A 26,297-nucleotide genomic window follows, 5' to 3' on the forward strand; every position below is an offset into this window, starting at 1 on the left:
AAGGCTGAGTATAGCCCACAAAGATCTCCGCCACGGCACAACCCAAGTTCAAATCTTAAGCTACGCCTTGCTCAGACAGTCTGTGTTTTTCCACTACACAGATACATTGTTTAATAATTTTCTGCAAGCCTAACAGTTTCTCCCCAACACGGGTAGAGACAGAATGTCCTGTAAGGACCACAGTATTACAACTTGTCTGTCGATAGCTCCTCTTATCATTTGTTTCCCACTTGCACCCTGCTTCTGTAACAGTTGTTAAAGTACTTAAAGTACTATGTGAATTCCACCAGGTTCATATATTAATATGTCGTGTTGATTTGTTCTTATGCATGCCTGCATCCTGGGAGTAGGGGAGTGTGTACTTACTTTGTGCCCTGTGTGCTCGTGCTCAAATCATTTTGATGCACTATGAGAGGTAGGCAGCCTTTTTCTGTTGTCTTCAGAAAAGTTTGATTCTTTTAACTAATAAACCACTTGTTGAATTCAGAATGTTGATATCATCCTAAAAAGTACAATTACAAGTGCATCTTAAGAATACCCTCCACTTATGAGTAACCTCTAAATATACAACATTATTCATGAACAAAACACTGTGTGTATGACTTTGTAGCTAGCTAAGGTATTAGCATGTGTATGTGTGAACGATGGCTAGCTCCAAAAATGATCCCAGTCCCTCCTATTGTGCATCTGTTGTAGAAAGAGGTGACGATTCGCAGAACATATGTACTCTACAAATGTTTTATTTCCTTTTGGATGCAGTCCACATCTATAGTCTCAATCAACCACACACAACGCAGAGTTACAGCGGTGCAGCACAGCACCGGTTACACTTCCATATTAAAAAGGAACTAAAGGTCCTTGTTCTAATTCTGACTAAAACTACACACATCATCAGATTATAGTTTTATGATTCTAATCAATTTCATACAATTATATGGTTTCAGAGTGGAATTATTTAATCATTATCTTTAAACATATCAATTATTTTATCAGTCCTAGACTTGGCGATCCGGTAGCGCTTGCCATGCGGTAGCAGAGAAAACAGTCTATGACTGGGGTGGCTTGGGTTGTTGACAATTTTTGGGGCCTTCCTCTGACACCGCCTGGTGTAGAGGTCCTGGATGGCAGGCAGCTTAGCCCCAGTGATGTACTGGGCCGTACGCACTACCCTCTGTAGTGCCTGTACCAGGCAGTGATGCAACCAACATGCTCTCGATGGTGCAGTTGTAGAACCTTTTGATGATCTGAGGACCCATGCCAAATCTTTTCAGTCTCCTGAGGGGAAATAAGTTTTGTCGTGCCCTCTTCACGACTGTCTTAGTGTGTTTGGACCGTTCTAGTTTGTTGATGTGGACACCAAGGAACTTGAAGCTCTCAACCTGCTCCACTACAGCCCCCTCGATGAGAATGGGGGAGTGCTCGGTCCAGAAAAATTTGATTAATTTAACCCTCATACCACCAACATGTTTTACATTCATGGATTTCCAACTGGGGCCATTTTGAAAATAATGAAAAAAGCAACAATCATAGAAAAATATCAACGTAATAATTTTCAAAACATCATTAGACATGTTAATAATGTTAGCGGAAATACAAATAGCAAAAACAGACTGTTATATTAGCAAACTGACAGTTAAATAGCATTTTCTGTAAAACAAAAATATATATATTGTTCTCTTAAATAATGTACAGTGTAACGCTCAATGAGTGAATGGGTGTGGAGTCAGGCGCAGAGAGCAAAGGATGCGGGAAAAAACACGCTTTAATGTCCAAAATCAAAGGAAGAAAATAGTTATACCCAAACAGGCGTAACTATAAAAACAATATAGTACCCTTAGGTAAATACCAGGACAGCGAGAAAACCCAACAAACACTAACACCTCTCACAAATACAGAAGAACAAGCGGGCTAAACAAACTTAAATAACCCCACCCTAACAACCAAACAATGAACAGGTGAAACCAATTAGACAAAACCAAACGAACACGGAACAAAGGATCGGTGGCAGCTAGTAGACCGGCGACGACGACCACCGAGCGCCACCCGAACAAGAAGGGGAGCCACCTTCGGTAATATTCGTGACAGTACCCCCCCTGACGCGCAGCTCCCGCAGCGCTCCGACACCGGCCTCGGGGACGACCCGGGGGCCGAGGCGCAGGGCGATCCGGATGGAGGCGATGGAACTCTCTCAACATAGATGGATCCAGAATATCCCCCACCGGGACCCAGCACCTCTCCTCTGGACCATACCCCTCCCAGTCAACGAGGTACTGCAGGCCCCTCACCCGGCGTCTTGAGTCCAGAATAGCTCATATCGTGTACGCCGGGGTCGATGTCCAGAGGGGGCGGAGGGACCTCCGGAACCTCACCTTCCTGCATGGGACCAGCTACCACCGGCCTGAGGAGAGACACATGAAACGAGGGGTTAATGCGATAATACGAAGGAAGTAATAATCGATAACAAACCTTGTTTATTCTCCTCAGGACTTTAAATGGCCCTACACACTGCGGACCCAGCTTCCGGCAGGGCAAGCGGAGGGGCAGGTTTCGGGTCGAGAGCCAGACCCTGTCCCCCGGTGCAAACACGGGGGCCTCACTGCGGTGACGGTCAGCGCTCTTCTTCTGCCGTCCACTCGCCTGACGTAATGACTCCTGGACGGCCCTCCAGGTCTCCTTAGAGCGCTGCATCCACTCCTCCACCGCAGGAGCCTCAGTCTGGCTCTGATGCATGGTGCCAGGACCGGCTGGTTCCCCAACACGCTCAGTCCGCCTCTGCTGACCACTGCAAACGCACCGGCCCCCCCTTCAGCAGTGAGGTAATAGGAGCTGAGACACACCATAGCACCAGAGACACATGCGTGTAGCGGAGTAGATCAAAATATCGTCAATATACACCACCACACCCTGTCCGTGCAGGTCTCTGAGAATCTCGTCAACGAAGGATTGAAAGATAGCTGGAGCATTCTTTAACCCGTACGGCATGACGAGGTACTCATAATGGCCAGATGTGGTACTAAACGCGGTTTTCCACTCCTCTCCCTCCCGAATACGAACTAGATTATACGCGCTCCTGAGATCCAGTTTCGTGAAGAGCTGCGCTCCGTGAAATGATTCCACTGCCGTAGCGATGAGAGCTAGTGGGTAACTAAAACCCACCGTGATGAAATTGAGACCTCGATAATCAATAAACGGACGCAAACCACCAGGGAGAGAAAAATAGTGACAGAAGGAGAGATCGAAAGAGAGGGAAAGAGAAAGAGACAAAAACTGAAAAAAATATGAAAAAGAGGTAAAAAACAAGAGGGGAAAAAAGGGAAAGAGTGTGAGATTGTGTGTGTGCATGCTTAGTCTCACACAGAAAGATGCATCTAAGTTCATCCTAGCATCTGTATGGACAAGTATCCTATGTAGATTGGATATTTACCCGTGGAGGCTGGTGGGAGGAGCTATATGAAGATGGGCTTATTGTAATGGCTGGAATGTAATTAATGGAACGGAGTCAAACATAGTTTCCATATGTTTGATGTGTTTGATACCGTTCCATTTATTCCATTCCAGCAATTAGCCGTCCTCTTATAGCTCCTCCCACCAGCCTCCTCTGATTCCACTATCTTACATATTGACGTGGATGGAGCTGAGCCTGGAGTGGATAGCTGTGCCTTTGTTCATGTTATACCCTCCTTCTCATTCCAGATAATGGGGAATTCATATGCAGGGCAGCCGAAGTCTGCTCGCTTCGAAGAGGCCCTCCACAACTCTATCAAGGCCTCCCTATGCTCCAGCAGTGGAGACCCACAGCCCGTCTTCACTCAGCTATACCTGGAGCCTGTCCATTATCCTGGCAACATGGAGGGCATGTCTCCCTGTCTCCCTGTGTCCCGTGTCTGTCTGTCTGTCCTCATCTAGATCGTTATATATAGAAACAGAACAAAACACTAGCTATAGCTAGCTGCCTCTTTCATTTAGTGGATCATAGTTAACAGAAACACATTGAAACTGATACTGCCATCTCTGATCATGTTTAATTATGCTGATGTTGACCAGCTGAATGGCACTTGAGAATGAGTCACTCAATTATACCCATACAGCAAGTCCATGTCATCTCAGTAATTTATACTTAACAAAAATATAAACGCAATATGTAGTGTTGGTCCAATGTTTCATGAGCTGAAATTAACCTTTCTGATCTCCCCATCCCGGATCCGGGATCGTGAATACAGACTCAAGCTCATTACCATAACGCAACGTTAACTATTCATGAAAATCGCAAATGAAATGAAATAAATATGCTAGCTCTCAAGCTTAGCCTTTTGTTAACAACACTGTCATCTCAGATTTTCAAAATATGCTTCTCAACCATTGCAAAACAAGCATTTGTGTAACAGTATTGATGTCTAACGTAGCATTTAGCGTAGCATTTAGCATTAGCATTCAGCTGGCAACATTTACACAAAAAAACAGAAAAGCATTCAAATAAAATAATTTACCTTTGAAGAACTTCAGATGTTTTCAATGAGGAGACTCAGATAGCAAATGTTCAGTTTTTCCTGAAAGATTATTTGTTTAGGACAAATCGCTCCGTTTTCTGCGTCACGTTTAGCTATGAAAAAACCCCTGTATCCAGGATTGTGTAAATCTATCAGCAAGCTCATTAGCATAACACAACGTTAACTATTCATGAAAATCGCAAATGAAATGAAATAAATATGCCATCTCTCAAGCTTAGCCTTTTGTAAACAACACTGTCATCTCAGATTTTCAAAATATGCTTCTCAACCATAGGAAAACAATCATTTGTGTAAAAGTAGCTAGCTAGCGTAGCATTTAGCGTTAGCATTAGCGTTAGCATCCAGCACGCAACATTTCAACAAAAACATAAAAGCCTTCAAATAAAATCATTTACCTTTGAAGAACTTCAGATGTTTTCAATGAGGAGACTCTCAGTTAGATAGCAGATGCTCAGTTTTTCCAAAAAGATTCTTTGTGTATTAGAAATAGCTCCGTTTTGTACATCACATTTGGCTACCAAAAAAACCCGAAAATTCAGTCCTCAAAACGCGAACTTTTTTCCAAATTAACTCCATAATATCGACTGAAAACATGGCAAACGTTGTTTAGAATCAATCCTCAAGGTGTTTTTCACATATCTCTTCGATGATATATCGTTCGTGGAAGTGTGCTTTCTCTCCTGAATCCCAGGAGAAAATGCCCGCACCTGAAGATTACGCACAAATTTAGACAAAGGACACCGGGCGGACCCCTGGAAAATGTAGTCTCTTATGGCCAATCTTCCAATGATATGCCTACAAATACGTCACAATGCTGCCGACATCTTGGGGAAACGGCAGAAGGTCTAAGCTTATTCCTGTCGCATTCACAGCCATATAAGGAGACATTAGAAAACAGAGCTTCAGAAATTCTGCTCATTTCCTGTTTAACGTATCATCTTGGTTTCGCCTGTAGAATGAGTTCTGGGGCACTTACAGACAAAATCTTTGCAGATTCTGAAACTTCAGAGTGTTTTCTTTCCAAAACTGTCAATATGCATAGTCGAGCATCTTTTCGTGACAAAATATCGCGCTTAAAACGGGAACGTTTTTTATCCAAAAATGAAATAGCGCCCCTAGAGATGCAAAGAGCCCAGAAATGTTCCATATGCACAAAAATCTTATTTCTCTCAAATGTTTTGGACAAATTCGTTTACATCGCTGTTAAAGAGCATTTATTCCTTGCCAAGATAATCCATCCACCTGATCATTTCACAAGTGCACCTTGTGCTGGGAACAATAAAATGTCACTCTAAAATGTGCAGTTTTGACTGCAGGGATATCCACCAGAGCTGTTGCCTGAGAAATTCATGTTTATTTCTCTACCACCTCTAATGTTGTTTTAGAAAATTTGGCAGTATGTCCAACCAACCTCACAACTGCAGACCACGTGTAACCATGCCAGCCCAGGACCTCCACATCCTGCTTCTTCACCTGCAGCATCGTCTGAGACCAGCCACCCGGACAGCTGATGAAACTGTGGGTTTGCACAACCGAAGAATTTCCACACAATTTGTCAGAAACCGGCATAGGGAAGCTCATTTGCGTGCTTGTTATCCTCACCAGGGTCTTGACCTGGCTGCAGTTCGGCATCGTAACCAACTTCAGTGGGCAAATACTCACCTTCAATGGGCACTGGCACGCTGGAGAAGTGTGCGCTTTACGGATGAATCCTGTTTTCAACTGTACCGAGCAGATGACAGACAGCGTGTATGTCAGCGTTGTGTACATGGTGACGGAGGAGTTATGGTATGGGCAGGCATAAGCTATGGACAATGAACACAATTGCAAGAGATCCTGAGGCATATTGTCATGCCATTCATCCGCCATCACCACGTTTCAGCATGATAATGCATGGCCTCATGTCGCAAGGATCTGTACACAATTCCTGGAACCTGAAAATGTCCCAGGTCTTCCATTGCCTGCATACTCACCAAACATGTCACCCATTGAGCATGTTTGGAATGCTCTGCATCGAGGTGTATGACAGCGTGTTCCAGTTCCTGCCAATATCCAGCAACTTCGCACAGCCATTGAAGAGGAGGGGGACAACATTCCACAGGCCAAAACCAACAGCTTGATCAACTCTATGTGAAGATGTGTCACGCTGCATGAGGCAAATGGTGGTTACACCAGAGACTGACTGGTTTTCTGACCACACCTCTACTTTGTTTTTAAGGTATCTGAAACCAAAAGATGCATATCTGTATTCCCAGTCATGTGAAATCCATAGATTAGTGCTAATGAATTTATTTAAACTGATTGATTTCCTTATATGAACTGTAACTCGGTAAAATCTTTGAAATTGTTGCATGTTGCGTTAATGTTTTTGTTCAGTGTAGTTCTCTTGAAGAAAGGTAGACTTGAATGTGGCCATATAATGTGTTATGGGTTCGTCCTTCTCTTGAAAAATACCTTGCAGAGTGTCCAATCTCCAGCTCCTTGCTTTTGTATGGCATCTTCACTCCAAGATAATATCATGTGTTGTGTGATGTGGTGTATAATGGCGACATTGTCATAGGTGGAAATTATGTCTTACAGAGTCCTGGTTTCTTACAGGGTCATTATGTCTTAAGGGGTCATTGTGTGTTATGGGGACATTATGTCTTAAGGGGTCATTGTGTGTTATGGGGACATTATGTCTTACGGGGTCATTGTGTTATGGAGACATTATTTCTTAAGGTGTCATTGTGTTATGGGGACATTATGCCTTAAGGAGTCATTGTGTTATAGGGACATTATGTCTTACGGGGTCATTGTGTTATGGGGACGTTATGTCTTAAGGGGTCATTGTGTTATGGGTACAGATATAAAGCCCAAGGTGGACCTGTACCTGCCGTGCGGGAAGCCTCCGGGTCAGGATCAGCTGAACGGCCAGGCCTCTAATGGTCTGGAGGAGATGAAGGTGGACGGCAACTATGACACCAGCAGCCCCCCACCGCCCAACTTACAAGGCCCCTCGCCCGACAGCTGCTGCACCATGGACGGTAAGCGTCAAACCATCTCAAACTACTTTCGCCCTGGGACTTTCTCAGAAGTTGCGAAGCCCTCGGATTCAAATCCCTGCTAAAAAGCATATCTGAAGAACACATCTTGTTCATTCTCTCCCTAGGAACACCACGTTTGCAGCAATATTCACCTTAGTATGTTCCACTGTAATGTAGACATGTAGATTACATGCAGGGAGCCCTTGTCATGCAGGGCTTCTTGTAAAAGAGTCTTTGGTCTCAACGGGACTCCACCCTGGCCTGCCTAAATAATGGGGGGGTATTATGGTTGTGGATGTTTACTCCTGAGTTGACTGGTGTTCTCTCTCTTCTCCTCAGGTTTCTGTCAGGCCGGTAGGGACCTCCGTCTGGTCTCCATGTTGACAGAGCCAATCCAAGTCCCAGCTGGCTTTGAGTTAGTCGGTGCCAAGTCCCCCAGCATCCCAGAGCACATCCTGGTGTGTGCTGTGGATCGACGCTTTCTGCCTGATGAGAACGGGAAAAATGCACTTTTAGGTCAGTCTGCCATGCCTCTTTGACTTGATACAATACGAAGGTCGTCCACAGCCTAGGTCAGAGTTACAGGAAATGCAATGTACTTTAGGCCTCTGAAATGAATGTACTATTTTACCCACTCAGCTCGGATGAGTCATCTGAAGTTATATTTTTTTCCCACCATCCATAATGTAGCTTGCTACAACTTTTGATTTTTGTTGCATTCAGCAGTTGATTAACCTGTGCTTTGCTGTCATTTAATGCAATAATAAGTAAGTTAATTGAATGGCTTATTTTGGGCTGTTTTGAAAATGTTTTGGTTAGCAATATTGACATAAGACAATAATGTATCCATATAACCTGAAATAATGCATACTTATTCTGTAAATACCTACAGTTCCCAACTCATGTTCTCTCTCTCTCTGTTTGGTGTGTGCAGGGTTTTCAGGGGACTGTGTTGGCTGTGGAGAGAAGGGGTTCCGCTACTTTACTGAGTTCTCCAACCACATCAACCTGAAGCTGGCCACGCAGCCCAAGAAGCAGAAGCACTTAAAATACTACCTGGTGAAGAACTGTCAGGATGCTCTGTGCAAAGGACCCCTCATCTGCTGGAAAGGTGAGATTTGTATTTGTATTTATTAGGGATCCCCATTAGCTGTTGCCAAGGCAGCAGGTTCTCTCCCTGGGGTCTAAACAGGCACTGGTATTACACATAAAACAAAAGATTAAACAGTACATTGTGTATCATTATTACACCACTACATAGCTACAATACAAAATGTATAATACCACCATACAACTTGAGATGTCTCTCCGACTCTATCTGCATATTTCACTTCCACTTTCTGGAACACTTTACATTGAATTGCTGTTATACCTGTGTAGTAACACTGTGGTTATACAACATTACATCATGATTCATGCTACATGTCATTTAGTAAATGCATTATAAATGCATAGTAGCCTAATGTTTGTAGTTGAGCGGTTTTTAAATTGAATTTGTAATAACTAAAATGTGGTATTGGTTTGGGGCTGTAATCTTTTTATGACCCATCAATATATGCACTACTGTTCAAAAGTTTGGGTTCACTTAGACATTTCCAAATTTTTTTGTCAATTAAAATAACATCAAATTGATCAGAAATACAGTGTAGACATTGTTAATGTTGTAAATGACTATTGTAGCTGGAAACGGCTGATTTTTAATGGAATATCTACATAGGCGTATACAGGCCCATCCTCAGCAACCCTCACTCCTGTGTTCCAATGGCACGTTGTGTTAGCTAATCCAAGTTTATCATTTTAAAAGGCTATTTGATCATTAGAAGACCCTTTTGCAATTATGTTAGCACAGCTGAAAACTGTTGTTCTGATTAAAGAAGCAATAAAACTGGCCTTCTTTAGACTAGTTGTGTATCTGGAACATCAGCATTTGTGGGTTCGAATACAGGCTCGAAATGGCCAGAAACAAATAACTTTCTTCTGAAACTCGTCAGTCTATTTTTGTTCTGAGAAATGAAGGCTATTCCATGCGAGAAATTGCCAAGAAACTGAAGATCTCATACAACGCTGTATACTACTCCCTTCACAGCACAAACTAGCGCTAACCAGAATAGAAAGAGGAATGGGAGGCCCCGGTGCACAACAGAGAAAGAGGACAAGTACATTAGATTGTCTAGTTTGAGAAACCGATGCCTCACAAGTCCTCAACTGGCAGCTTCATTAAATAGTACCCGCAAACACCAGTCTCAACATCAAGAGTGAAGAGTCAACTCCGGGATGCTGGCCTTCTAGGCAGAGTTCCTCTGCCCAGTGTCTGTTCTTTTGGCCATCTTAATCATTTCTTTTTTTGGCCAGTCTGAGATGTCTTTTTCTTTGCAACTCTGCCTAGAAGGCCAGCATCCCGGAGTCGCCTCTTCTGTTGACGTTGAGACTGGTGTTTTGCGGGAACTATTTAATGAAGCTGCCAGTTGAGGACTTGTGAGGCATTATTGTATTATTTATTGATTCACTGATAGAATGGTTCCAGGTCTATTTTAAAAAGTGTATTTATTTCTCCCCTCCTTTTCCCCAGACTGTAAGACATGTCAGTTCTCCATTAGCAGTTCATCCACCTCCAAGCCCAACTCCTCATCCTCCCTGAGCATCAAGGAGAATGGAGGCACCAACAGACACAGCTGTTCCCCCTTCTCCCTGTCAGGTAGGACACAAACACCCTCCTCTTACCCTTCTCCCTATCAGGTAGGAAACATACCCTACTCTTACCATTCTACATGTCAGGTAGGACACACACCCTCCTGTTACCCTTCACTCATGGCAGTGGAGCCTGATCAGTTTGTAGGGTAGTTAGTGTTCAGTCAGTATAAGATCTAACCTGATGTTAGACAGCTGTGCTCATATGCTCTATTGACTTTAGCCTGAGCTACATCCTGCTCCTCTGTCAGGGAAGGGTAGAGGTGTGACACAACACCCCCTCTCCTCTCCCCTCCCTACCCTCTTCTCCCATCCCTCCCTCCCTCTGACCAAGATGACATCTGGCTGGAGTGAATAGTGTCTGTGTTTGTTTACAAAGCATTGTTTAGTTAAAGGGGGCAGTTATGGTCTACTTGTTGTAATGGAAAAACTGTAATGAGTCATTATTATTTGTTAGTGTTGTTTGGAGACAGTTTGGTAAACGTCACTTGACAGGACCCATTCTAACACCCACACTGTGTTTTTATTGCCCTCCAGACTCCCCATCTACCAGAATTCCCTCTGCATCCTCTGTGTTCCTCTCAGCCCAGGACCTGGCCCGAGAGGGCAGCTTCCTCAAACCTTTGGCCTCTACCCCTGGGACAGAGACTCTACCAATAGGTTCAACTCTTCTTCTACTCTTGTTCTACCACCACTGTTTCTGGGTGACATTGTGTTAATCTATGTGTGATCACATCTCCATCGCATAGTCATCTTTCTCCCACAACGTCAGCTTCATGTTTTACACCATGGTACATCATACAGCAATAACATCCAGTGATATTATGCAGACTGCCTCATGTGTAATAGGCTTTAGTCTGGGTATTTCAGAACATTCCTTGTGTGTGTGTGTGTGTGTGTGTGTGTGTGTGTGTGTGTGTGTGTGTGTGTTTGTGTGTGTGTGTGTGTGTGTGTGTGTGTGTGTGTGTGTGTGTGTGTGTGTGTGTGTCCAGTCAGTAGAAGAATCTACACTCCACAGCTCCATCTGGCCTATGCTTGGCCATGTAAACCAACATATTTGTAGGCAACAGCTCATTCTCCTACTCAGACCAGGGCACATAGCAGAAGTGATGCCGTATGCACACAGGCCTCATCAATAATGAGCAGAAAATCCCTGTAATGACTTTTTAAGGGCCGGCTATCCATTAGCTCGTTTACAAGGTTGCGAGATTGACAGGCCTGGGCTACACATACTGTACTGATCAATGTGTTAGCGTATATGCACACACAGTGAATCTGAGATTGGTAAGTGCCCCATCAGTTCATTGGCAATAAGAAACCAATAGCTCAGTGTTAGGCGGGCATAAATCCTTCTTATAAAGTATATTGCTCAGTCTCTGTATTAGGAAGATATGTCAGGATGATTGGTTTTCTTTTGTGATTATCAAACACATGTATCTCTTGTATTTTTTTACTATTTGTTTCCTATAAGAGAGGAAGATAAATGTGCATTTCACGTATGGCATCTCTCAAAAAATTGTCTTACGAAAGTAAATGATTTAGCATCGAATCATCTGAAAATGAACTGTGGTGAAATGCATTATAACAATGTATGGTGTGTCTGTGTGTGTCTGTGTGTCTGTCTGTGTGTCTGTCTGTGTGTTTGTCTGTCTGTCTGTCTGTCTGTCTGTCTGTCTGTCTGTCTGTCTGTCTGTGTGTGCGCGCCCACAGTTCTGATAGTGAACAGTCCGGCTAGCGGACTGGGTGCAGAGGGCCGCCCCCCGTTACTGAGCCTCTCCCAGGTGTCTCTGGAAACCCAAGGACAGGGGTACAGAACCTCAGACCCAGGAAACAGCCCTGGTGAGCACCATGTTCTCCTCCCAAACCTTTGTGTTGCTGTTTTAAACCCAACTGAGGGTAACTCAACCGCCCTAGCTCCTCGTTTTAGATTCTATGTTCTGAAATAGTACATTTACTCATAGATTGCTATTGTAGAAGCCCAGTGAATGTTCTGGGGACCAGGATTGTAGGTATTCTGCAGTTTATTCATATGTTCCTCTTGTGTTGTTTTCTATCCAGTTTTGTCTGCCATGACCCTTGGCCCGCCCAAGAAGCGCCACCGCGGTTGGCACCCCAACCCCCTGGTCCCAGTCCCCCCTACAGCCATCCCTATGCCCACCATCCAACCCATCGTCTACTCCCCAGGTCCGGCACAGAGTTTTTGATCATTTTTATTGTTTATTTACATAGGGACAGATTAATTTAGCCTCTCTCTGTCTCTGTCTCTGTCTCTGTGTGCATGCGTGCGTGATGTTGACTAGTACATTGACCTCCCTTTTTGGGAGAAGGAAGGACACAAGATCTGAGACATTCTCTGTTGTCAGTGTGATTCATTCAGCATCTCCATGGAGATCGGGTCAGACGGGTTAGTGCAGATACAGTATGAACAGAGAATCGCTAAAACTGAGAGGTCTGCAAAGCTAGGAGAGCCAGGACACTATGACTTAAAGGAGACATACAGTATATTCCCTGGTTTTATTCTGTATATATCCAGAGGATAAAGGGCTGTATAGAGCCATGTGTATGACCACCCCACCTACAAACATTGGACATGGTTATCTTCAAATAACAATCTGAAAAATCTACAGTAGACCAGGCCAACTCTCCTTCTGGAGTGGGTTGGCCTCGTCATGGTCCTGGTGAGTAGTTCAGTAGAATTATCTATGCTAGATAATGTTTTCAGTGAAAGTCTGCTGGAGGGTATCTCTGAAGGAGGAGAGTTGGTGCTGAGCTGATGTCTAGCTGTATTCTAATCCCAGTATTGACATGTAGCTCTCTGTCTTTTCCATCAGGCTCTGTACTGGCTATGCCTACTCCTCAGCCGCCTGTAGCAGGGGTCCTTCAGCCCCAACCTGTCACTGCCGGAGAGACTGTCATCGTCCCCAACAACCTGCTCAACACCTCAGGAGTCCGTCCCGTCATCCTCATCGGTACAAACCACCATTCTTTGACTGACTGCAATTTAATTGAATTTAAGTGAATTGAATTAACTCTGATGTTTGGTTTGGCAGGGCATGGTACGTTACCATACTTCTACGGGAACGTGGGGGACATTGTGGTGAGCCCCCTGCTAGTGAGCTGCTATAAAGGCAACAAGCTGACTGAGAAGACCCTGTCCAGTCTTGGACTGAACAGTAGCCAACTGCTCAGTGTGGAAACCATAATACTCCTCACCCTGCAGTACCTTGCAAGGCTAGGTAAAGGTCTCAAAACACTCATACACTTGCACGCACATGCATGCATACACCCTGTTCGATATGGAAGACTTATATAACATTTTGAATCACACAGGCTAAGCTCAGCCAAGGCCTGGTTGTTTTAAGTTTGGTAACACAATAGAGAATGACAGAGGACTCTAGTGCCCAAAAGACAGGCTTAGCATGGGCAGCACCATTGAAGATTTTCAACATTTTGAAGATATCAACTAGGTGGGTCTTCCTATTGGTTCAGGAAGGATCACATAATTCCATTCAGGTCATCAGGAGAGATCAGCTAATTAATTATACTCATGAGCAAATATTCCATAACTGCAGGTGGCAGTAAATGGCCAACCTTGGCTTCATACCGGTTCTAACAACACACTACAGGGGGCGGTGTGCACCCTTTCCGTTTGTTTATCAACTCATAGAAGTAGTAGAAGAAGAAAATGTACTACTTCAAAATGGTAATGGTCTCAATGGCGCCGCCCGTGCACTCACAAACGCAATAATGGGACGATACAATGTTCCGTCTTCTAACTTTATATACAAAGGTATATGGACACCCCTTCAAATGAGTGGATTTGGCTATTTCAGCCACACCCGTTACAGACAGGTGTATAACATCAAGCACACAGCCATGCAATCTCCATAGAGGAACATTGGCAGTAGAATGGCTTACTGAAGAGTTCAGTGACATTCAACGTGGCACCGTTATAGGATGCCACCTTTCAACAAGTCAGTTCATCAAATTTCTACCCAGCTAGAGCTGCCCCAGTCAACAGTAAGTGCTGTTATTGTGAAGTGGAAATGTCTAGGAGCAACAATGGCTCAGCCGCGAAGTGGTAGGCCACTTCGTAGCACGTAAAAATCGTCTGTCCTCGGTTGTAACTCTCACTACTGAGTTCCAAAGTGCCTCTGGCAGAAACGTCAGCACAAGAACTGTTCATCAGGAGCTTCATCAAATGGGTTTCCATGGCAGCCGCACAAAACCCGGAGATCACCATGCGTCGGCTGGAGTGGTGTAAAGATCGACGCCATTGGACTCCGGAGCAGTGGAGTGATGAATCACACTTCACCATCTGGCAGTCCCACAGATGAATCTGGATTTGGCGTATGCCTGGAGAATGCTACCTGCCCGAAAGCTTGGTGCCAAATGTAAAGTTTGGTGGAGGAGGAATAATGGTCTGGGGTTTGTTTTTCATGGTTTGGGCGAGGCCTGTTACCTCCAGTGATGGGAAGTCTTAACGCTACAGCATACAATGACATTCTGGACGATTCTGTGATTACAACTTTGTGGCAACAGTTTGGAGAAGGCCCTTTCCTGTTTCAGCATGCCAATTCCCCCATGGACAAAGCGATGTCTGTACAGAAATGGTTTGTCGAGATCGGTGTGGAAGAACTTGACTGACCTGCACAGAGTCCTGACCTCAACCCCATTGAACAACTTTGGGATGAATTGGAACACTGACTGTGAGCCAGGGGGACCAACTCCATTTTAATGCCTATGATTTTGGAATTAAATTTTCGACGAGCAGATGCCCATATACTTTTGGTCATGTAGTGTACCTCTATGGGTAACATTGATGAGGTAGTCGGATCCCCCTCCCCCATTGTAACTCAAAGTGCTCCATCCCTGCCACTGCTCCACTTACCTTCACTGATGCACTTTAATGGCAGCTCCAAAAAGCATGACCTTGAGATGAACATCTTGTTCACACTATACAAACATAAGACCAGTGCATAATTTGTAAATCGGGAGGTGCCGGAACAAAAAGTGAGGGTGAGAGGGGGGAGACCTAGGGAGCTCTGAGGTACCGGAACGCATGAGAAAAGAAAATCACCTTTATAGGCTAATAAAGCATTGTGTGCATATCATCGCATTTGCGTAGAGGCATAGAGCAGAAGTTGCACACATGGAGGAACGTTTTTAGTGCCAACGGTCCGGAAGAAATGTGGCCTTTTATAAAGGCCTTTTATAAACGCATTTCAAATCAAATCAAATCAAAGTTTATTTGTCATGTTCGCCGAATACAACAGGTGTTCACCTTACAGTGAAATGCTTACTTACAGGCTCTAACCAATGGTGCGGGGGAAAAAGGTGTGTGTGTGTGTGTGTGTGTGTGTGTGTGTGTGTGTGTGTGTGTGTGTGTGTGTGGGTAAGTAAAGAAATAAAACAACAGTAAAAAGACATTTGAAAAAAGAGTAGCAAGGCTATATACAGACACCTGTTAGTCAGGCTTATTGAGGTAGTATGTACATGTAGGTATCGTTAAAGTGACTATGCATATATGATGAACAGAGAGTAGCTCGCGGCTGTGCTTCCCTTTGTAGTCTGTAATAGTTTGCAAGCCCTGACACATCCGACGAGCGTTGGAGCCGGTGTAGTGTGATTCAATCTTAGCCCTGTATTGGCTCTTTGCCTGGTTGATGATTGGTCGCAGGGCATAGCGGGATTTCTTGTAAGCTTCCGGGTTAGAGTCCCGCACCTTGAAAGCGGCAGCTCTACCCTTTAGCTCAGTGCGAATGTTGCCTGTCATCCATGGCTTCTGGTTGGGGTATGTACATACAGTCACTGTGGGGACGACGTCCTCAATGCACTTATTGATAAAGCCAGTGACTGATGTGGTGTACTCCTCAATGCCATAGGAAGAATACTGGAACATATTCCAGTCTGTCATAACAAAACAGTCCTGTAGTTTAGCATCTGCTTCATCTGACCACTGGTGCTTCCAGCTTTAATTTTTGTTTGTAAGCAGGAATCAGATGGATATAGTTGTGGTCGTATTTACCAAATGGAGGGAGAGGGAGAGCTTTGTATGTGTCTCTGTGTGTGGAGTACAGGTGATCTAGTATTTTTTTCCCTCTGGTTGCACATTTAACATGTTGATGGAAATTTGGTAGAACTGTTTTTAAGTTTCTCTGCATTAAAGTCTCCGGCCACTAGGAGCGCCGCCTCTGGGTGAGTGGTTTCCTGTTTGCTTATTTCCTTATACAGCTGACCTAGTGTGGTCTAAGTATAATGCAATTCTGGATAATTTTACATAACTGGAATCTTTAAGTTGTCAAATTGACAGACTACTTTGACACTGACAAACTGAGAATGTGATAAAAATGACCTTGTCTTGAATCCATCAATATCCTAGGTGTGTGGAGACACTTGTGGCTACAATATGAGGAGGAAATTATAGTCCAGTTTCACTTGAAAGCATGTCTCTGTTATTTTACTTTGTAAAATGAAATATTTTGTTAGCCTCCTGCAGACAAATTAGAGTCTTCTCTTTTCATCAGGAACCATTTGCATTCCAACCTGTGTTTTCCTGCGATTATATTGGAAAAAGGTTTATTTTTTATTTTTCATGCTGTTCATTCACAGATTTGCCGCGTGTTCCCGTCTGTAGGCTATGCCTTGTTGTTGGAATATACACAATCCACAACTAGGCCATTTTTTAAAATAAGTTATTGATTCTCTGTGTCAAAATTATAGGCCTTTTCTTGGTGTAGTAGGCTACTCTGAATTATTTCATTTATTTTTGAACAGATAGCAGTAACTCTATAACTTTGGCTCATTTATTTCAATTCACCAGGGGTGCTGCAGCTCCAGAACCCTTTGTGCTGGAGAGATGAGAGTTGCAGGGTCATGTCTATCAGAGCAGAGAGAGGGATCATAGAAAGTGAATGTCATTCTAGTTCTGTGAGAGATGCAGGCGTTCTTCTCACACTGCCATGGCCACGCGTTTGTCTCAAGCATAGGTTGTAATGTTGCCCAAACCGTAAGCCAGCCCAACCCGAATCAACTCTTCGAATATCTACTTTTTCACATTACATTGGGGCAGGGGATTTAACAAAGAGGCAACTTTTTTTCAAATTTTTACATTGCTAAAAGTGAAAATTACTTCTCAGGCCATGAGAGGTTCCGGAAACAAAACAGTCCAAAACAGAGAGGTACCGGAGGATCCAGCTCAAATGAAGCACTGCATAAGAACACTGTCCCCTGCAAAACAAATAGCAAGTAGACATGGGAAACTGATATATGCATTTTTTATCTTCTGTTCTCTTTACTTCTCTTCTCTACACTTGTCCTCTCCTCATCTCTCCTCCCCCACCCCAGGTTCGGAGCAGATCCCTCTGAGGGAGTTGTTAGAGCAGATTGTGCTGAAGGCTATGTTAATTTGTCCTGGAGGTCTCTCCATCTCCCCGGCCCAGCTGCCCTGGCTAGCCCGCCTGGGGGCCAGCGTAACTGGGGGCAGGGTTCAGGTCCTAGTCACCCAAAACTCCCTGGGGGAGGGCATCTCCGAGTCCCTGCGCTCACTCTGCAATGGGCCGCCCCACCAACAGTGCCTGCCCACCTACGTGGTTATTGTTTTTGCCTCCAAGATGAGCGGCAATGAGTTCTGTGTGCTCGTTCTGGGTGAGTGTTCTCAGTTCTCATACTGTCTTTACACTACAATACCTATATGTGTTGTGTCTGTATAGTTATAGCAGTGTTCCCCAACTGGTGGTCCACGGTCCGAATTTGGCCAACGGGTGATTTGACCCCCGCCCCAAGTTTTCTCAGATAACATTTTTTATATATTTGTTGGATATAAAAGACACCAGCAAATCAGCTCCAAGTGATTTTAATTTTGCAAATCTGTTTCCATAATAAAGAGATATATGTGATCGTATATAAATGTAACAAGGTTTGAAATAGTTACGTTTTAGTTAAATATTACATCTGTTAAAATTATTTGTAATTATGTTCCGGCCCCTTGACTATCCATTCTAGAAAGAATTGGCCCACAACTGAATCTAGTTTATGATCCCTGATTAATAGCGTACCAAAGGAAGTAATTATAGTAGGTGAACCTTGCCTGAGACCCTAAGTCAAATCAAATCAAATTTTATTTGTCACATACACATGGTTAGCAGATGTTAATGCGAGTGTAGCGAAATGCTTGTGCTTCTAGTTCCGACAATGCAGTAATAACCAACAAGTAATCTAACTAACAATTCCAAAACTACTGTCTTGTACACAGTGTAAGGGGATAAAGAATATGTACATAAGGATATATGAATGAGTGATGGTACAGAGCAGCATAGGCAAGATACAGTAGATGGTATCGAGTACAGTATATACATATGAGATGAGTATGTAAACAAAGTGGCATAGTTAAAGTGGCTAGTGATACATGTATTACATAAGGATACAGTCGATGATATAGAGTACAGTATATACGTATGCATATGAGATGAATAATGTAGGGTAAGTAACATTATATAAGGTAGCATTGTTTAAAGTGGCTAGTGATATATTTACATCATTTCCCATCAATTCCCATTATTAAAGTGGCTGGAGTTGAGTCAGTGTCAGTGTGTTGGCAGCAGCCACTCAATGTTAGTGGTGGCTGTTTAACAGTCTGATGGCCTTGAGATAGAAGCTGTTTTTCAGTCTCTCGGTCCCAGCTTTGATGCACCTGTACTGACCTCGCCTTCTGGATGATAGCGGGGTGAACAGGCAGTGGCTCGGGTGGTTGATGTCCTTGATGATCTTTATGGCCTTCCTGTGACATCGGGTGGTGTAGGTGTCCTGGAGGGCAGGTAGTTTGCCCCCGGTGATGCGTTGTGCAGACCTCACTACCCTCTGGTAGTCTTGCGTCAGCTCCCAGAGCTGCCTAGGCATTAGCTCTGTGGGCTGAAACAGTCTTACGGCGCAAAGGACACTCAGGCTCATTCACACTTGTCTACATGTGTCTTACAGGGAAGTACCAGGCGAGAGCACTAGCTGAGGGAATGCTCACCACCAATGAGTTCCTGAAGGAGATCAGCTACGAGCTCATAACAGGAAAAGTCAGTGTCCTAGAGTCTAACTTCAAAACCACATCACTAGGTGAGCATAGTAAGTGCCATGGGACAGGACATCAATGGAAAAAACTCAAAGATCATTTCTACTCTATTTTCTCATTTTTTTGTTGGAGGAAAAGTAATTACAGTGGGGCAAAAAAATATTTAGTCAGCCACCAATTGTGCAAGTTCTCCCACTTAAAAAGATGAGAGAGGCCTGTAATTTTCATCATAGGTACACTTCAACTATGACAGACAAAATCAGAAAAGAAAATCAGAAAATCACATTGTTTTTAATGAATTTATTTGCAAATTATGGTGGAAAATAAGTATTTGGTCACCTACAAACAAGCAAGATTTCTGGCTCTCACAGACCTGTAATTTCTTCTTTAAGAGGCTCCTCTGTCCTCCACTCGTTACCTGTATTAATGGCACCTGTTTGAACTTGTTATCAGTATAAAAGATGCCTGTCCACAACCTCAAACAGTCACACTCCAAACTCCACTATGGCCAAGACCAAAGAGCTGTCAAAGGACACCAGAAACAAAATTGTAGACCTGCAGCAGGCTGGGAAGACTGAATCTGCAATAGGTAAGCAGCTTGGTTTGAAGAAATCAACTGTGGGAGCCATTATTAGGAAATGGAAGACATACAAGACCACTGATAATCTGCCTCGATCTGGGGCTCCACGCAAGATCTCACCTCGTGGGGTCAAAATGATCACAAGAACGATGAGCAAAAATCCCAGAACCACACGGGGGGACCTAGTGAATGACCTGCAGAGAGCTGGGACCAAAGTAACAAAGCCTACCATCAGTAACACACTACGCCGCCAGGGACTCAAATCCTGCAGTGCCTGACGTGTCCCCCTGCTTAAGCCAGTACATGTCCAGGCCTATCTGAAGTTTGCTAGAGAGCATTTGGATGATCCAGAAGAAGATTGGGAGAATGTCATATGGTCAGATGAAACCAAAATATAACTTTTTGGTAAAAACTCAACTCGTCGTGTTTGGAGGACAAAGAATGCTGAGTTGCATCCAAAGAACACCATACCTACTGTGAAGCATGGGGGTGGAAACATCATGCTTTGGGGCTGTTTTTCTGCAAAGGGACCAGGACGACTGATCCATGTAAAGGAAAGAATGAATGGGGCCATGTATCGTGAGATTTTGAGTGAAAACCTCCTTCCACCAGCAAGGGCATTGAAGATGAAACGTGGCTGGGTCTTTCAGCATGACAATGATCCTAAACACACCACCCGGGCAACGAAGGAGTGGCTTTGTAAGAAGCATTTCAAGGTCCTGGAGTGGCCTAGCCAGTCTCCAGATCTCAACCCCATAGAAAATCATTGGAGGGAGTTGAAAGTCCGTGTTGCCCAGCAACAGCCCCAAAACATCACTGCTCTAGAGGAGATCTGCATGGAGGAATGGGCCAAAATACCAGCAACAGTGTGTGAAAACCTTGTGAAGACTTACAGAAAATGTTTGACCTCTGTCATTGCCAACAAAGGGTATATAACAGTATCTCAAGTATTGAGATAAACTTTTGTTATTGACCAAATACTTATTTTCCACCATAATTTGCAAATAAATTCATTAAAAATCCTATAATGTTATTTTCTGAATTTTTTTTCTCATTTTGTCTGTCATAGTTGAAGTGTACCTATGATGTAAATTACAGGCCTCTCTCATCTTTTGTGGGAGAACTTGCACAATTGGTGGCTGACTAAATACTTTTTCGCCCCACTGTATGTAGGTAGTCCATTTAATGAATCAATCAATTAATCAAACAAACATGAACTGTGTTTCAAGGACAATGTTTATTTTAGTGTCAATATGAAAACAGAACAACACCACAATCTAGGTCCCATATTATTCTGTTTATGTATCTTTTCCCAATGATGCATATTCACCTTCCTTAATGCCCACTGGCCCATCCCTACTGCTTTCTTCAGCAATACCTTGAACTGGCAGTTTGGCAGTCACAGAATGGGAACGGGACACTGTGTCACAGACAGACATCAATATTTGATGAGGTTTTGCTTATGTAGCTGCTGTGTGTGTGAGTGTCTTTGTCTCTGACGGGTGGTGGCCTGTTGTGTTGTTGTTTCCAGGGGACAACCTGGACAAGCAGCTGCTACACATCCAGCGGCAACGGAAGGGCCAGGTCATCCAGCCCTTCCAGGGCGATGTCACCGACCACATCCCGTCCCATGAGGCAGCCACCATGGTACCTCCCTCCGAGTCAGGTGAGGCATGGCTACTGTATGGTCCGTCTTCTCCTCCTCCTCCTGCTGGAGACTCACTATGAAGCTTCTGGATCAGAATATGGATGGATAGATATCAAAGTAATCTACTGTATATATTCAGCTCTAAGTTTCCAGTATGCTGACCTGCAGGTTCCTCCCCCCCTTCTCCAACAGATCTGCTGAGTGACATGTTTCAGATCCACTCTCCCCAGCTGAGTGTAGCCAGGAGCCTGCTCTCCCTGGTGTGTTCCATAGCAGACTCAGGCAGCCAGAGTCTGGACCTGGGCCGCTTCTGCAAGGTGGACTTCCTGGTTCTGGTTTCTCCGTCTCACGTCCTGATGAACCAGACCTCTCATCGCATCCAACAATCAGGTATTCATGAGGGGCGGACAGGGTCAAATTAGAATTTAAAGGCTGCACTGGCAATACAATGGATTGAAAAATCACATCTTTAGGTGGTCGTCTACAAGAGACTCATCTCAAGATTACAGTATATCTGCCTTTTATGACGTTTCTTAGTAATGATTGTTGGACTTTTAGTAATCTCTTTCTGGCTGTCTCTAACAGGAGTGCTAGTGGACCTGGGTATAGAGGATGCTTCCTCAGCTCACCAGAGGTCAGACCAGTACGTGGTGCGTCTAGATGGAGACGTCCACGCCAAGATGGAGGCCTTTATGAGGAAAGTCAAACAGAATCCCTACACCCTGTTCGTGCTCATCCACGACAACTCCCACGTGGACCTGACCAGGTAACACATACACACACACACACACACATGCACACACAGATTTGAGTAAACTGGAAGTTGTGCTGCTGATCCTGTTGGTTCTGACAGATGTTGTAATGAAAACTTTGCTCTGGCTAGAGGGTCAGTCCTCGGCTACACATTGTACTGAATAAGAATAGAACAGCCCAAGCCAAGTCAGAACAAGACAGAAAAGAGCAGAGGTATATTTTTCGTCATAAATATAGAACAGGACAGAACAACTTACCTTCATTTTTGTTTCCCCTCGCTGTGTAGTGCCCGGTCCGGCTCGGTGTGCCACGGGGAGCTTCAGGGTATAGCTGACAGGGTGGTAAACTGCCAGGAGGTCCTGGAGGCCTTGAACCTGCTGGTGCTGCAGGTCAGCTGCTTCCCCTTCGCCCTGCAGACAAGACAGTCCCGCATCAGCGTTCACAACGAGGTGCACTGGCCAGACAACACAGACAGCCTGGTGAGTGGCCCTGTGCAATGGTTCATCTACATCTTCTGGTGGTACCTATTTGGAATTACATTCACATTTGGGTCATTTAGCAGACACTTCTATCAAAAGCGACTTAGTCAGTGCATTCAACTAAGGTAGGAAAACAAACCCATATCACAGTCAATGCAAGTAAAAACATCTAAATAGCCGCACAAATAATGGGGTCGAAAATTGTTCCACCACTGAGACAACAAGATTGGAAAGCTGCCACAGTCACCCCCCCTCTTCAAATTGTATGAATTTATTTTTATTTCACCTTTATTTAACCAGGTAGGCCAGTTGAGAACAAGTTCTCATTTACAACTGCGACATGGCCAAGATAAAGCAAAGCAGTGTGACAAAAACATAGGGGGAGACACTCTAAACCCAAACTGCTACAGATCTATATCCATCCTGCCCTGCCTTTCTAAAGTCTTCGAAAGCCAAGTTAACAAACAGATCACAGGACATTTAGAATCCCACTGTACCTTCTCCACTATGCAATCTGTTTTCCGAGCTGGTCACGGGTGCACTTCAGCCACGCTCAAGGTCCTAAACGATATCATAACCACCATCGATAAAATAGAGTACAGTGCAGCCGTCTTCATCGACCTGGCCAAGGCTTTCGACTCTGGCAATCACCGCATTCTTATCAGACTCTCAGATAGAGTTCAGTGTGTCAAATCGGAGGGCCTGTTGTCCTGATTTCTGGTGGTCTCTATGGTGGTGCCACAGGGTTCAATTCTCGAGCCGACTCTTTTCTCTGTATACATCAACGATGTGGCTCTTGCTGCTGGTGATTCGCTGATCCACCTCTACGCAGGCAACACCATTCTGAATCATCTGGCCCTTCTTTTGACACTGTGTTAACACACCTCCAAACAAGCTTCAATGCCATACAACACTCCTTCCGTGGCCTCCAACTTTTCTTAAATGCTAGTAAAACTAAATGCATGCTCTTCAATTGATCGCTGCCCGCACCTGTCTGCCTGATTAGCATCACTACTCTAGACGGTTCTGACTTAGAATATGTGGACAACTACAAATACTTAGGTGTCTGGTTAGACTGTAAACTCTCCTTCGAGACTCACATTAATTAAATATCTCCAATACAAAATGAAATCTAGAATCGTATTCCGATTTCGCAACAAAGCCTCCTTCACTCATGCTGCCAAACATACCCTCGTAAAGCTGACCATCCTACCGATCCACGACTTCAGCCATGTCATTTAAAAAATAGCCTCCGACACTCTACTCAGCAAATTGGATGTAGTCTATCACAGTGCCATCCGTTTTGTCACTAAAGCCCCATATACTACCCACCACTGTGACCTGTATGCTCCCGTTGGCTGGCCCTCACTACATATCCGTCGCCAAACCCACTGGCTCCAGGTCATCTATAAGTCTTTGCTAGGTAAATCCCCGCCTTATCTCAGCTCGCTGGTCACCATAGCAACAGCAGCACGCGTTCCAGCAGGTATATTTCTCTGGTCATCCCCCAAGCCAACACCTCTTTTGGCCACCTTTCCTTCCAGTTCTGCTGCCAATGACTGGAACGAACTGCAACAGTCACTGAAGCTGGAGACTTACATCTCCCTCATTAGCTATAAGCATCAGCAGTCAGAGCAGCTTACCGATCACTGCACCTGTACACAGCCCACCTGTAAATAGCCCACCCAACTACCTCATCCCCACATTTTTATATTTTTGCTCTTTTGCACCCCAGTATCTCTACTTGCACATCTATCACTCCAGTGTTATTGCTAAATTGTATTTTTTTTCTCCTCTATGGCGTATTTATTGCCTTTATACATTTGCACACACTGGAAATAGATTTTTCTATTGTGTTATTGACTGTACGTCTGTTTATCCCATGTGTAACTCTGTATTGTTTGTGTCGCACTGCTTTGCTTTATCTTGGCCAGGTCGCAGTTGTAAATGAGAACTTGTTCTCAACTGGCCTACCTGGTTAAATAAATAAAATTAAAAACAAATGTAAATGTAACTGACAGACACAGAGAACAGTCAGTTTGCATAGACAGCAGCTGATGTTCTTGTGTTTGACCCATAGGGGGAGGTCTCTCCTAAGGAGCTGGTGTACTTTGGCCTGAGGGACAACAGCAGCTCTCTGCGGTGGGGGGTGGCCAGCCCCATCCTGCGCTGTGATGACGCCTTCGAGAAGATGGTCAACATGCTGCTGGAGAGGTCAGTCAGTCACTCTGCGTCAGGGGTCAGGTCCCCAAAAAGCTGCTAAGCCAGTTCACCTGGACACCAAACCTGCCGTAAAACGACTAACACCACCACCTGTACTTTCTCTTTTGCAGACATCCCCACCTACACAGCATGGTGATCAGGAGCTACCTGTTGATCCAGCAGTACACAGAAGCCATGATGGCTCTGATCTCCTCTCCTTCCCTACGGGACAACATCACCCCCGAGACCCTGGCCATGGTGGAGGATCTGATCAGTGCTCCGGGCCGGGAGGGGACCAGGGGCCGGGGCCACATGCTGCTGATCCGGGTGCCCTCTCTGCAGCTAGCCATGCTGGCCCAGGAGCGCCTGGAGGACGTCAGGGACAAGCTGGGTCTCCAGTTCTGCTTTGCCATACTGCTGGGGAACCCTGCCGCCGAGCTCAGGCTTCCACGACACTTCGCTAACCGACTCAGGGTGAGATTTGGGGTCACACTTTATTTGGATAGTTTGGATAGTCCATCTGTAGGTGCTCTACATATGGTAATACCATCAACAAAATATCTGTTGATAAGCAACTACTTGTTAACGTCACAGTTAGGGTTAGGTTTAGAATCAAATCAAATCTTATTAGTCACATGTGCCGAATACAACAAGTGTAGTAGACCTTACAGTGATATGCTTACTTACGAGCCCCTAATCAACAATGCAGTTAAAAACAAAATAAATACAGATAAGAATAAGAAATATAAGTAACAAGTAATTAAAGATTAACAATAGCGAGACTATATACAGGGGGGTACCGGTACAGAGTCAATGTGCGGGACCACCGGTTCATATAGGTCATATGTACATGTGGGTAGATTTGTTAAAGTGACTATGATGACTATGATGATAACAACAGAGAGTAGCAGCGGTGTAAAAGAGGGGGCGGCAATGCAAATAGTCTGAGTAGCCATTTGATTAGGTGTTCAGGAGTCTTATGGCTTCTCACATGGGTGTTCCCTTTTGTTCAGGTGAGAAAGGGCAGTGTGGAGTGCAATAGAGATTGCATCATCTGTGGATCTGTTGGTGTGGTATGCAAATTGGAGTGGGTCTGGGGTTTCTGGTATAATGGTGTTGATATGAGCCATGACCAACCTTTTAAAGCACTTCATGGCTACAGATGTGAGTGCTATGGGTTGGTAGTCATTTAGGCAGGTTACCTTAGTGTTCTTGGGCACAGGCACTATGGTGGTCTGCGTAAAACATGTTGGTAGAGGCTGAAAATGTCAGTGAAGACACTTGCCAGTTGTATAGCGCATGCTCACAGTACACGTCCTGGTAATCCATCTGGCCCTGCTGCCTTGTGAATG

The 26,297-nt window shown here is 44.4% G+C and overlaps 1 protein-coding gene across 3 annotated transcripts in view; it reads left to right on the forward strand.

The window, feature by feature from the left end:
- LOC110530502 (GREB1-like protein) overlaps positions 1-26,297 on the forward strand; it is a 79,828-nt gene that overhangs the window by 27,113 nt on the left and 26,418 nt on the right. For 2 of the 3 annotated variants that reach the window (XM_021613645.2, XM_021613643.2), the window contains exons 1-17: positions 6,614-7,534; positions 7,874-8,050; positions 8,469-8,645; positions 10,104-10,229; positions 10,760-10,882; positions 11,933-12,061; positions 12,281-12,406; positions 13,054-13,191; positions 13,273-13,458; positions 17,570-17,869; positions 19,199-19,327; positions 21,395-21,529; positions 21,704-21,901; positions 22,097-22,277; positions 22,551-22,743; positions 24,824-24,957; positions 25,077-25,419. In XM_021613645.2, the coding sequence (XP_021469320.2) occupies positions 7,186-7,534; positions 7,874-8,050; positions 8,469-8,645; positions 10,104-10,229; positions 10,760-10,882; positions 11,933-12,061; positions 12,281-12,406; positions 13,054-13,191; positions 13,273-13,458; positions 17,570-17,869; positions 19,199-19,327; positions 21,395-21,529; positions 21,704-21,901; positions 22,097-22,277; positions 22,551-22,743; positions 24,824-24,957; positions 25,077-25,419 (3,144 nt within the window). In that variant the 5' untranslated portion in view covers positions 6,614-7,185. Of the gene's footprint in view, positions 1-3,693; positions 3,854-6,613; positions 7,535-7,873; positions 8,051-8,468; positions 8,646-10,103; positions 10,230-10,759; positions 10,883-11,932; positions 12,062-12,280; positions 12,407-13,053; positions 13,192-13,272; positions 13,459-17,569; positions 17,870-19,198; positions 19,328-21,394; positions 21,530-21,703; positions 21,902-22,096; positions 22,278-22,550; positions 22,744-24,823; positions 24,958-25,076; positions 25,420-26,297 lie in introns of those variants that run through there. The other variant, XM_036986152.1, reaches the window with a different exon arrangement.

This window comes from Oncorhynchus mykiss, chromosome 8 (genome assembly GCF_013265735.2).
Source record: "Oncorhynchus mykiss isolate Arlee chromosome 8, USDA_OmykA_1.1, whole genome shotgun sequence".
NCBI classification, from domain to species: Eukaryota; Metazoa; Chordata; class Actinopteri; order Salmoniformes; family Salmonidae; genus Oncorhynchus; species Oncorhynchus mykiss.